The sequence below is a fragment of the Caretta caretta genome, chromosome 2 (assembly GCF_965140235.1).
Source record: "Caretta caretta isolate rCarCar2 chromosome 2, rCarCar1.hap1, whole genome shotgun sequence".
NCBI classification, from domain to species: Eukaryota; Metazoa; Chordata; order Testudines; family Cheloniidae; genus Caretta; species Caretta caretta.
In genome coordinates this window covers 187613538-187627530 of record NC_134207.1, presented here as the reverse complement: position 1 = coordinate 187627530, position 13993 = coordinate 187613538, and the positions used below count along the sequence as shown (strand labels likewise).

General features: G+C 44.1%; 1 protein-coding gene across 13 annotated transcripts in view; it reads right to left on the bottom strand.

Annotated features, from left to right (window-relative positions):
* Positions 1–13993, bottom strand: part of MYRIP (myosin VIIA and Rab interacting protein) — a 359689-nt gene that overhangs the window by 64657 nt on the left and 281039 nt on the right. For all 13 annotated transcript variants that reach the window (XR_012667170.1, XR_007355038.2, XR_007355036.2 and 10 more), the window contains one exon: positions 6014–6163. Coding sequence is in view for 4 of the 13 variants with exons in the window: in XM_048838874.2 (XP_048694831.1) it covers positions 6014–6163 (150 nt within the window). In the remaining 9 variants the exon portion in view is untranslated. The remainder of the gene's footprint in view (positions 1–6013; positions 6164–13993) is intronic.

The following is a 13993-nucleotide window of genomic DNA, read 5'->3' as shown; positions in this document are numbered from 1 at the left end:
CCAGGGGGATCCACAGTCGGCCCGACGGGTAGCTGCTAGGGAAAAGTTTCTGACATCCATGCACGTGGCGTGCACACACACCTAACTAGAATAGATATGAGCAAGCACTCGAAGAAAAACTTCTCATTTCTATCTGAAAGCTAAAATGAGGATTAATAAAAATATTACAAGCACATTTGACTGAATTCTAGGAAGGTGACAGTCACTTTTGTTTTATTTTCTCATCCCTCTCTTATTTCACTGTACTTCAGCATCTAGATATAATAGATAAAAACCTCACCCTATACAATCCTTTAACTCAGGGATGAGCATCTTGTAATTACAATTTAAAATTTTTTTTCCAAAAGTAAATAATTTGCTGAGGTGCTGCTGCTGGAGAAAGGAGAAAGGAGAAAACTGACAGGAGCTAACACATTGAAAACCAGGTGATTGGCACCCAGGTAATTGGGAGAATGTCCATTCAACACATTCTGGAGAATGTTTCAATTATTCTAAACAATAGATACCAGATTATGTCTAAACACCTGTTTATATTTTATCTGTATTTTTATATTTATACAATACATTTTACATGTATTTCTATAGCATGTTTTATGATGTACAGTAGTTAAAAGATGTGAATCGGTTTAGCTGGCATATATTTGCTGCTTTGTAATCCTTTCTTTGCTTCATGCTGCTGTCCTGTTCTGTTATGTCTGCTACATAGGATCCACTTTTTTATACTTTCTTTGAAACGTTTTAATACTATGTATAAAGTTTGGGACAAATGCTAAGAGGTGCTGAACACTTCCAGCTTCCACTGATTTCAATGCGTATTTTGTTTGAATAAGAGCCAAGTAAGGACTGCAGATTTTCAGCCCCTTCCTTTTGTCAAGCAAATCGTTTAAACAAGTGAATAACTCTCAGTATATTGTATTCCTCACAAGGAGTCAAACCGAACCCACACCTGAAAAGCAGTTCAGAGACGGTTTTTGAGAGAACCAGAAACTGAATTGGAACTGAAAACCTCTGAATCGCATTGAACCTGAACTGGAACCAATCCCAAAAAAACAAAAATCTGTAACCAGTTCAAAATCATAGGTTCAATAATCAGGCACTGACTGAAGGGTCTTTTGGGTTTGCTGAGGAAGGGTCTTTCTCTGCTTCACCCCTAGAGAGAGAGAGAGAGAGAGACTAAGAGACTAAACTTCCCAAGAAGCCATTGAAGGAGGTGAGGTAGAGAGAGGTTCTGGGATTGGCAGTTATCCTGTCATGCCCAGTTGAGGACTGGCCATAGAAGGGAACTATAACTCCCAGAACACCTCTCTTCCACCACTGAGGGTGCTTGGTTCCTGCTCTGCAAGTCAATGTAGAAAGGGCATTTTCTAGGCTGAAATTCATTTTGTCACTTCAGCAGTCAAAATATGACTGACAGAGTTCTGAAGGATGTTTTACTAATGCATGGAAATAACTTGTTTTAAAATAATTTTTCTATAAAGAAATATTTATCGTATTCTTTTGCTAGAAGTTACAAAGCAAGCATAAGAGCGTGTGACATTAATCTGCAGGAAATGTACCTGAACTGGTTCAAACAGGTTCAATGTGAATGAAATGGTTATCGAACCATCATTCTAAGTTAGTGTCTGAAGCGGAACAGAACCAAACAGTTAAAACATGTTGATGAACCTGAAACACAACTAACCCACAATTGTTAATAGTTCGACTCCCTTATTTTTCACATAATTAGCTTAACTTGCACATTTCTGTTTCCCCTGGACTGCATCAATAATGTGGATTTTAATGAAATACTCCTCTTTCCTCTGTGCTGAGCTGTTTTAAATACATTAAATTAAAAATGAATTTCTGTTTACATTAGCATTATTTTAGCCAAAAGATAAAGACCACTTATATACCAGTTACAGCACATTGGGATGCCTGCATTCCATCAATACACCAAATGGTTGTTTGCTTTAAGTTGCAGTGACTTATAGTAATGGAAATACTGAAAGGATACAAAATAACCTATCCATTATTCAAAATTCCTGTCATCTTAACATTATCTGTTGCACCAAACAGTGCTAATGACAAACAGATGGAGTCATCCATCTCTTTTTAGGGGACACAAGGAATACAACATTCAGTCTTATATCAGCAATTTTACGTTGGCATGAGACCTTGAGGAAGTTTGGGAAGAAAGAAGGTATTTTATAGCTAGTGCCACAGCATAGTACTTACAATTAAGCAATGAGAATATATTTCAGAAGAGATACTTTTAAAAATACATATATATGGAGATCAACACATTTTTCCAAAATCAAAACAGTCAAATATGTCATACAGTCTGTTTCTATTTACTTTGTTGCCCTGGATTTATAACTTGGGCTGTATTCATACACTATTTATATCAGAACTACAAAACTCTGCCTTAACTAAACTAACTATTATTTAGAAACAAGTAATTTTGGACAATTGGGGAGGTCATGCCGACCGCCCAGCGGCATTTTCCAGCAGAGACAGATCAGACATGTACAGTGCTCGACATTAAAAGTCAGTGTTTCACATCAGTTAGAACATAGTGGTATTTAAGACTACAACAATTTCCCTCTATACTTAGATAGGTGATATCTGTAATAAAATGTGTGGGTAAATGTGGATTTTTAATGCCTTCTGCTGTAGCATGCAATCGGTTTAAACAACTGTATATGATTAGGTCTATCATCCTGATTAAATTCAATGTGTTACCATCTTACATACAAAAGGAATACACTTTTTGCACGTATGGTAATTTGCCAGTTTTGCATTACAAAACAAAGATAGTTGTCCTATCTCTCTCCCGTATTCTGTGCATCTTTCATTCCCTGTTCACATTCTTGTTCCACTTGATTTAATCTAACCTGCTTCTGCTTAATTCACCGAGGAATTTGATTGGTTGGTTGTGAAGAAATTCCTAAACAGAAGAAACTCTGCCTACAAAATACTTATTAGGAGATGGATCTATGTATACAGCTCTGGCCCCGATAATACTCTGTCTGGGATTGCTCTGAAAGAGGCGTGAGCTGAACAGGCTGAAACTGCTTCTATTAGACTGGTCACAGTCTTTTTAGTTTGTGCCTATATAATCTCACTTATCACTGGTCAGTGTGAAGCTTTCTCTAGTGAGCATGGGCACCTAAATGTCAATTTCTGTAGAACTTATGCTTTCATTTAAGAACAAAAAATTAAGTTTCTAGTATCTAGTTTCTAGTCAATTAAGATAGTCTTCTCAAAGGAGAACTCGTAAATGAATGCAGTTCAGTCTTCTTGAGTCTGCAGACAGATACAGGTCTCCTCTGAGGCTCATATCTTTGCCAAGCAAAAGCAGAGAGAAATTAGAAAATGACTGGTTTATTTCACAGCTGTTATTCAGAACCATGAGGCCACTGACTGGTCTCTGCTTGCTCCACATGAGGCACGTTGCGGCCACAGATTCCGCAAGTACTGATTGGGAACTCTGAGCTATATTTTGCTGATTTGAGGGTAGATTAGAGTTTCAATAGAATCCAGATTGACAGGCTTAATTCTCTTCTATTCAAATTCTTATATGGCACCCAACATGTCTAAATATCCAATACAAACTGATGGCAGTTAAAGATTTGTAGCTGGTAATTATAAAGGTATCAACTGTAACATGACCAGTTGTGTCTGTCCAAATTTCTCCATCAAGTCTAGTACAACTGAAAACAAAGAAGAGTTTCACTGAAGTGAAATTACAAAAATAGGGATATGAACTTGTTTGCTATTTCTGTACTGAATCCCGATGTGTATTGATTGCATGTTGAGTTCTCTAAATGCAAAGGAACAGCAGGATTCAGTTTGCTATTGAAAACTTTTAAAATAATACCTGAAGATTTGAACAGAGCATTCCTTTAGGCCCTGACTCTACAGTCCCCAAGGCAAAACTCTCATTGACTCAGTGGGGGATTTACTTTTTTTTCAGCCCCCAACATGGTTTCACAAACAAGCTGTGCAATAGTTGGCTATCACGGTGTCTGATATGCTTGTAGAATCATATGAGGGGTGTGACGGAGGAACAGGGCAGAAGGATACATACATATAGTTTCACAGGGACCCCCTGGGTCAGACATATGCACTATGAGCCACTAAAGGAGGGTGTGAGGTCTCTACCAACAGCCAGTAGCCCACTGGTCATCATAATCGTTGAGAAATGTCTGTACAGATAATTATTATGAAGTTATGTGCCCATACTGAAAATTATGTTAAGGCAGTATCCAGAAGGTGGCATGTCTCGGAAGGTTCCTTTCAGGCAGGGAGTCACAGACACTTATCGCTCCGTCTGGTCATTGTGTGTCCCAGCATATGCCTATTTGCAGCCTGAATCATATGCTGATAAAGTGTTTGTGAAATCTACAAGGAAGATGTATACAGTAAATAACCACTTTATGAATAAGGACAATGGATTGTTCTAATATATCTGGAGAGCGAACAGGCACCTGGGACCTTTCACTGAGAAGACAGCTGACAGAGTCACTTGTCTTATGAATGGAGGATCACTGCCAAACTTGGCTGTAAAAAGGTAGAAAGACTTCAGGTGAGCACTGCTCTGTAAGACAGCTAAGTAGCTAAGTAAGTCTAGTTCTATAACGTGTGTTATGATTTTATTCCATATGTAACAATTTGTTTCCAATTTGTCTACTTGCTGTCACTTGAATCTCTATACTTTAAATAAAAACTTTTACTTGTTTTCACTAGTGAGATGCCTCACAACCCAGGGTACACCTGGGAAGTGTGACAAGGGAGTCTAAAAAGGGAAATGAATCTCTCAGCATAAAACATCCAATCCAAAGAAACTACTGATGCTTATTTTCACCCACTTTCCCTTACTGCTGTAACTGAAATCTTACTATTGTAGCCTGCGTAGATATTCTTCACTGCCTAGCAGGTGCTAATGATGTTTTGCTGAGAAAATAAGCAAAAGGAGGGGAAAACACTCTTGTAATAGAACATGGGACCTACACGGTACTCTGCAGCTGTGTTTAGTTTATTTGTTTAGAGAGCTAGGAAACAAAATAAAAATCAACATTTAGAGTGTTGTGTTAACAGCTCACAAAACAAGAAACAACATTGAACAGAATCAAAATATAGCAAACCAAGCTTCAAAAATTATTTTAGAGAAAAAAGCACCAAGGATCCAATCTTGTTTCCACTGCAACTAACACAAGTTTTTACTTAACGGTGAACATTAGGAATTTGCACCCCCTCCCCCACAAAAATTCCCCAATATAGTAGGAGGTCTTCACTGCAAAAAAGAGGCTCAAGATCTGCAATGAAAAAAATGTAGGCATAAAGTTGTGTCTGAACCTTTTTGCACACCTCAGTGTGTGTAGACAGAATCCCAATGTTATGGTTTAAATCACCCACCCAGAGCACAGTGGAATCACTGGAAAGGATTCTATTGACTTCAGTGGACATAGCAGTAGTCTATACATTGGAAAAGACTAGCTTGAAACGTATTCATTTCTCTCAATCCAGGGGATACTCTAGAACACAGTCCCTGTTCAGCCTGCGAAAGAAAAGTGGGGGTAGCCATGCGAGAGTAGGGATTTTCAAAATGATCCTCAACATTTACCATCCAGGCACAACAACATCTGTTCCCCCACTGTTTGCTGTGATGATTGATGATAATGAAAAAACTCCCTGGGCTGCATTCTCTGTTCTGCTATGTCAGTGCCAAGTGGATGAAAACTTAACAAAAATGGCCACGAGAACATTCCTCTTGCAGAGAGGAAAGCTTCACTGACATAAAGCCGGCATAGAGCGTGTTGAAAGAGAGAGGCAGCGTGACAGGAATGGCCAAGGGCCCTACATCTCACCTGCTCATCAGATTGTGGTATGCAAACAACATTTACTCTTTGGGTTTAATGCTCATACTTTGTATATTTGCATTTAACATTCTAGTCAGCACACCCATCTCTCCTATCTCTATTTTCCAATTTCTTGCAGCAGAAAATTTAGATGGTTGAGTTTGGTCACTCACCCACAATGTGTAGGATCCCCTGCGACTGCCTGGAAAAGTCAGCATGCTCTGATCTGAAACAGCAACAGATGCCAGACCGCTGCTTCTGGACTGTGGCCAATCAAAATCAGCCTCCGCCTGCTCAGCTTTACCTTTTTGCTTTCTTATAATCTGTAGGGTTGAAATTAAAAAAAAAAAAAGTTACTGGAAAGTCCTGCCCAGAGCCATATGGCTCAAAATGCATTGGCTGTGTCAAGATGAACAGCGTGGAATAGAGTTCCTTTAGCTTCGGCCCCAGCTAATTCAAGTTTGATTTTCACAACCTGCACTTATTTCTTCTTATCTGAAGTCAGAGGTTTGCAAGATAATAAAGTCATTATCGAATATCTGTAGGAACACCAGAACTGAATTAAAACAATATGGAAATCTATACCCCACCAATGGTACTGACAGTGTGATCTATATCTGGTAGCCAAGTATACATTTTCTAAGAATAAGAATGCATAAGTAGATGAATATTGGTGTGGAATCATAGAATAAAGGAGATGGGCTAGATTTCAAAAGCACACCTAACTCCTATGGACTTTTAAAGGGAGTTAGGTGCTTAAGCACCATTTTCTTAGATTCATAGATTCTCAGGCTGGAAGGGACGACTGTGATCATTTAGTCCGAGTTCCTGCATTACACAGGCCATTGAACTTCCCTGAATTTATTCCTGTTTGAACAAGAGCATATGTTTTAGAACAACATCCCATCTCGATATAAAAATTGCCACTGATGAAAAACCACTTCAACCCCTGGTAAATTACCTTCACTGTTAAAAATGTACACCTTATTTCCGGTCTGAATTTGTATAGTTTCATCTTCCGGCAATAGGATTATGTTATACCTTTGTCTGCTAGACTGAAGAGCACATTTCCTAATATTTGTTCCCCATGGATGTACTTAAAGACTATAATCAAGTCATCCCTTAACCTTCTCTTCATTAAGCGAAACTGATTGATCTCCTTGAGTCTAAGGGTATGTCTACACTGGCAGAGTTACATCACTGGCAGCTACATCGCCACTCAGAGAGCACTGAAGGGAAACCACTGTTGTGTGTTCACACTGTTAGCTGCCTGTGCAATAGTGTGTTCACACTTGCAGCGGTATTTGGAGCGGCGCACTCTGGGCAGCTATCCCACAGAGCATCTCTTCCTCTTCTGTCACTAAGAGTTGTGGGAAGGCGGAGGGGGTCACGGGGCATCCTGGGTCCTGTCCCAATATCCTGTGATGCATTGCTTCACATCCCAGCAATCCCTGTGCTTCCGTCTGCATTCGGCGCCATCTTTCAACAGTTTGTGTACTGTGAGCTCTGCCTCTTCAAGCTGCAGGAATGGATCCCGCACTGTTGACCAGTATGCTGCTCGCTGTCACTAACACGTCACGCGTGGCAGTGGAGTTATTCCTTAAACTACAAAGGCAAGAGGAGTGCAACATTGATCTTGCCACATGTAGTAGCTATGACACGAGATTGCTTGTAGCTTTCACAGAGGTGCTGACCACAGTGGAACGCTGCTTTTGGGCTCAGGAAACAAGCACTGAGTGGTGGGATCACATCGTCATGCATGTCTGGGATGATGAGCAGTGGCTGCAAAACTTTCAGATGAGGAAAGCCACGTTCATTGGACTGCGTGATGAGCTTGCCCCAGCCCCGCGGCGCAAGGACACGAGAAGGAGAACTGCCGTGTTGTGGGAGAAGCGTGTGGCAATTGCAATGTGGAAGCTGGCTACTCCAGACTGCTACCAATCGGTTGCTAACCAGTTCAGAGTGGGAAAGTCGACCGTTGGAAGTGTGCAGGGCCATTAATCACATCCTGCCCGAAAAGACCGTGACTCTGGGCAACGTGTGAGACATTCTGGATGGCTTTGCACAAATGGGCTTCCCGAACTGCGGAGGGGTGATAGATGGCACGCATATTCCAATTCTGGCACCAGACCACCTAGCCACCGAATACATTAATCGGAAGGGGTATTTCTCTATGGTTCTCCAGGCGCTTGTGGATCACTGTGGGCATTTCACGGACATTAATGCAGGCTGGTGCAGAAAGGTGCATGACGAACACATCTTTCGGAACACTGGCCTGTTCAGGAAGCTGCAAGCAGGGACTTTCTTCCTGGACGAGAAGATCACCATAGGGGAAGTCGAAATGCCCACTGTGATCCTGGGAGACCCTGCCTACTCCTTAAAGCCGTGGCTTATGAAGCCATACACAGGGAACCTTGACAGCAGCAAGGAGTGATTCAACAGGCTGAACAAGTACAGAATGACTGCTGAGTGTGCTTTTAGCTCTTTAAAGGCCCACTGGTGCTGCCTATATGGGAGTCTGGACCTGGCTGATGACCATATTCCCATGCTTATAGCCGTGTGCCGTACAATCCATAATATTTGTGAAGGGTAGGGTGAAAGCTTCACTCAGGGCTGGACCTCTGAGGCTCAGTACCTGGAGGCTGATTTGAACAGCCAGAGACCAGGGCTATTGGAGGGGCACAGCGCCGGGACATAAGGATCAGGGATGCCTTGAGGCAGCAATTTGAAGCTGAAAGCCAGGAATATTTGTTGCTCTGCTCGGGAGTACAGTGCTTGTAATGCTAGGAGGTGATTGTGACTGGCACAGAGGATGCACTATGAAGGTGTAAGAAAATTGCCTGTTGCTTTGCAGGGCTCTCTTTGCTTTCCATTAATGGAATAAAGATTGCTTTCAAACCCAAACAATTCTTTTATTAAAAAACAACAACAGGAGGACAGAGACAAACAAAAAAAACACATCAGCACTGTGAGGGGTTGGGAAAGGGAGGGTCCCAGGAGAAGGTGGGGTCCTGGGGCGGTTAAAGATTTGTGTATGCCAGATATCATATGCAACCTTGTCTTTTGGAGTACAGTGCAGTGTATACTATATTTCAGCAGGGCTAAACTGCAGAGGGACGGGTGTTGAGTGCAGTAGGTACTGGGAGTCCGCAGGGCTGGACTGTGATGGGGGAGGAGTGGAATGCAGCGGGTACAGACTGGAGCCAGGAGGTTGATAAGAGTGTATTGGCGGTGTCTGGGGGGCCCATGGGAAAGAGTTTTGCAACAGCTGCTGCAGGGGAGGGTGGGTGCGGAGCTGCTTGGTTTGCAGTGCTAGTAGTGCCTGGAGTGTGTCCGCTTGGGGCTCCATAACCTTTAAGGGCCGCTCCATGGCTTCATTCTGGCGCGCCGCATTCTCCTTTCGGTCCCTCTTCTCGCTGTCCCGCCACTCCTTTGATTCTTGTTTTTCAGCCGCGGCGTGCATCATGACATCACGCAGAAAGTCTCTTTAGTTTTTCATGGCTGCTTTCTAATTCTGCGCAGCCATTCAGCCAGCGATAACAAAGAGGGAGGCTGGGCTCCCAAGGTCATATCTATAAAGCCAAAATGCAACGTTTTACAGAAGAAGTATGTTTGCAACACACGAACAACACTGATTCAGTGATTTAAAACGCAGCCAGTATTCACATACCTGTCACTAACTGGCTGACACCAGACAAGCACACATGAGCCACAAGACCCCCAAAATGGCGAGTAACCGCAGGGGCAATCAGTGTTCCAGGACCGTACTGTATACTGGGCACATGGCTCTTGGGGAGAGCCAGCACTGTACGGGGGCCTTATAATAATTACTGTCCCCACATTTTCCACAGGCTGTGTTCATTATGGAAGATATCTCGCTGCTGAGGGTGAGCAGGGAATCAAGGGAGGGTCTTCTCCAAGACTGCGGCTTCCACCCTGGCCCTTATGCAGCTTGCCTGTGTGCAGCAATGGACCGTCCACCCCTGTGACGGCAGAGTGGCGTGGGAAAGTTACCCTTAATGGGGCAAGAAACAAAGCAGCTCTGCCAAAGAACCTGCAGCAGCGGATTGCCCAGTATCTCCATGAGAGTTTCGTGGAGATCTCTGAGGCAGATTCCTGTGAAGTGAGTGAGCCAATCAACACCCTGTTCCGCCGCTCAGACTAGGCAGGTGGTGGTACGTGCATCACACAGACACAAACCTGCTTTCTGCAACGCTCCTGCCCCTAGCAACTCACCGGGGTGGCGAGTTATATGGGTCCATGGTGCCCGGGCTCCAGCAAATTCCGGTCCCGGGGGCCCCGACTCCACCAATGTTCAGGGCCCAGTCTCTCCCCCGGTCCCACCTGCCACTCCCACGTGCCTACCCCGGCCCCACCTGCCGCTCCCGTGTGCCTCCCCCGAGCATCCCTGGCTGCCCCCTGCAGCTCCGCACTGTGCTCCCTTGCTGACCACTCCCACTTACAAGGGAGTGGCGCCGGGGGCAGGCTGAGGCCGCTGCTGGGCCTGAGGAGGGAGAAGGCGCATGGCAGCCCGCCCCAGCCGGTGACTTTGACGGGGGGGACTTATCCTGGCCGGACCTCTTGAGCAGCAGCCGAGGGGGGCTTGGCTGAGTGTCGTGCTGTGGTGGCCAGGGAGACGGTCCCCCCACCCTCTCAGCTCGCTGCTGCCGGTGGGGAGATGGCTGGGGGAAGTCCTCCTCTCTGGCCCCACACTTGCCTACTGCACCCCAAACTCCTCATCCTTGGCCCAGCCCCATGTCCTGCATCCTCTCCCACAGCTCAACACGGTCTGAGCCCAGAGCCTGCACCCAACACCCAAACCCCCTCCCAGAGCCCACACCCCCTCTTGCATCCCAATCCCCTGTCCCAGCCCAGAGCCAGCACCCAAACTCCCTCCCAGAGCCTTAGGCAGGGGTGTGTGTGTGGGGGGGGGGGGGGGTGGGTGGGGGGGACTTGGACCTGTTCTGGGCACCACCGAAAATTATACAAACCTGCCATCCCTTCAACTCGCTTCAGTGCTTCCCAAAATCAAAGCCACTTACCAGGGGCCTCCTGTCCTGTTTGTGCTTCATCAAGATCCGACAGCTGAGACTGGCTAACTTCCTCCGGGGTAGAGAAGAGCTCCTGGCTGCATGCATCTCTGACCTCCAAGTCATCCTCTGCCTCTGGGTCCCCCTCCCACTCCACATCCTCATCCAAGATTTCCTCTTCCTGGCTCAGTCCACTGTTGACTGGCCCATGAGCCACCAAAATATCCACAGTGGCCTTCACAGTGGAGGTGGGTTGCCACCGAGTATCGCATCCAGCTCTTAGTAGAACCCAAAGCTCATGGGCGCAGCACTGGAATGGCCGTTTGCCTCCCACACCTTGTGGTAGGCGTTCCGCAGCTCCTTCACTTTGACCCTGCACTGCAGTGTGTCCCGGTCATGGCCCCTTTCTGTCATGCACCATGAAATCTGTCCATAGGTATCACAATTCCTACGGCTGGAGTGCAGCTGGGACTGGACAGCCTCCTCTCCCCAAATGCTGATGAGGTCCAGCAGCTCGGCATTGCTCCAAGCGGGGGATCACCTGGTGCGTGGAGCAGGCATGGCCACCTGGAACGATGCAGTGAGAACACTGCACGCATCACTGAGCAAACAGGACGGGGACTTTCAAAATTCCCAAGGAATGTACAGGGTGGGGCTGATGGTTGGTCACCCGAGGGCAGGGCAGTGGAGTTCAAACCGATGACCAGAGAGGCAAGAACAGGCATTGTGGGACACCTCCTGGAGGCCAGTCGCAGCACTGTAATCGACCAGGGTGTCTACACTGGCACCGTGGTGCTGAAGCCCCGGCGCAGAAAGCCATACGCCTCTCGTCGGGGTGGTTTTTTTACAGCGCTGCAACTGCACAGTTTCTGCGCACTAAATGGCTTGGCAGTGTGTGCACCTCAGGAGTTACACCACAGAAAGCTGCTTCACTGCTCATAAACTTGCCAGTGTAGACAAGGCCTAACACTATAAGGCAGAGTTTCAATTTCTTTAATCATTCTTGTGGCACTTCTCTGAACCCTCTCCAACTTTTCAACATCTTTCTTGAATTGCAGACACCAGAACTGGACACAGAATTTCAGGAGTGGTCACGCCAGTGCCCAATACAGAGGTAAAATAATCTCTCTACTCCTATTTGAGATTCCCCTGTTTATTCATCCAAGGAACGCATTAGCCCTTTTGGGCACAGCGTTGGACTGGGAGCTCATGTTCAGCCGACTATCCACCATGACCCTCAAATCTTTTTCAGAGTCACTGCTTCTCGGAATACAGTCCCCCATCCTGTAAGCATGGCCTATGTTCTTTGTTCTTAAATGTATACATTTTCATTTAGCCATATGAAAATGCATAGTGTTTGCTTGCATCCAGTTTATCACACGATCCAGATTGCTCTGTATTGGTGACTTTTCCTCTACGTTATTTACACTCCCCCAATTTTTGTGTCATCTGAAAATTCTATCAGTGATGATTCTGTGGTTTCTTCCAGATCATTAATACTAACGTCAACTAGTATGGGGCCAAGAACTGCGTGACCCCACTAGAAATACATGTACTTAATGATGATTCCCCATTTACAATTACATGTTGAGACCTATCAGTTAGCCAGTTTTTAATTGATTTAATATGTGCCATGTTAATTATATATTGTTCTAGTTCTTTAATCAAAATGTTATATGGTACCACACGAAATGCCTTAGAGAAGCCTAAGTATATTAAATCAACCCTATCACCTTTATCAACCAAACTTGCCAAAAAAAGATTTCAAGTTAGTTTGACAGGTTCTATTTTCTATAAACCCATGTTGATTGGGATTAATTCTTTTACCCTCCTTTAATCAAGTCTTGTGTCAGCTGCTCCATTATCTTGTTTGCAGTCGATATGAGGCTAACAGAACTATAATGATTATAGTCATGTTTACTATTTTAAAATATTGGCACATTAGCTTTCTTTTAGACTCCTAAAACTTCCCGAATGTGTTCTATGAGTATTGGGAATCAACATTAATACTAAACGATCTGTTCGGCCCCCTCTTTTATAACTCTTGGTAAGTTGTCTGGACCTACTGATTTAAAAATGCTCAATTTTAGTAGCTGCTGTTTAACATCTTCCTGAGCGGAATGGAATGGAAAGTGTTTCACCATCATCTGATATGACCAAATCATCTGTTTTCCCTCCCATTACAGAACAGAAATATTCATTGAACACTTTGGCCTGTTCTGCATTATTATTGACAATTCTACCATTTTCATTTAGTCATGGATCAATACCATAGCTAGGATTCCTTTTGTTCATTATATACTTTAAAAATCCCTTTTTTTTTGGCCCTTAACTCTGCTAGCCACTGATTTTCCCTTGTATCCTTTTGCTTTCCCTATTAATTGTCTGTAATTGCTAGTTTCTGATTTATATTCATTACTGTGAACTTCGTCTTTTGTTCATTTGTTACATACATTTTTATAGCTACCTTCATTTCCCCCTAAATGTTTGAAAATGTACCTTTGAAAATCTACTCCATCTGCAGACAAAAAAAGATCGAGTAGATTATCAAATCCATCTCCCTGCCACTGTGGGATTGTTCTCTGTAATACTTGAGCTCAGTGAAATATTTTTGACACAAATTCACCGAAGAGATTCACCCGGAAGTTTTTTTTTTGAGGCTAGATTCACAAAGGCACTTAGGTGCTATTCATAAAACAGCAAGAGGAGGAGGTGGTGACCTGCTACCCAATAGCCCAGTGGTTAGGGCACTCATCTGCAATACGCAAGCCTCCATACAGTCAGAGTAGATATCTGTACCCCAGTCTACAACCTTCCAGGTGAATGCTCTAGCCACAAGGCTATAGAGGAGAACACGCTTTCCCCCTGCCCTCTTCCAATGACGCTTCCAATTTCTTTTGTTTTAATTTTAAAAAGCAGTTAAAAGTGCCTAAAATCAAAACAAAACGTTTCATTTGACCCCAAATGAAATTTCTGGTGCTTTGTTTTGCCAAGAAAATTTTTCGTTTCAGATCGCTTCAGAACAATTTTTCCCCTCGATTACTCGCACAGTTCTATGTAATGTATGGATCACTTTTCCCTGTCTGATTTGTAATGATCTTTGGGAAATTATTCTATAGTGAA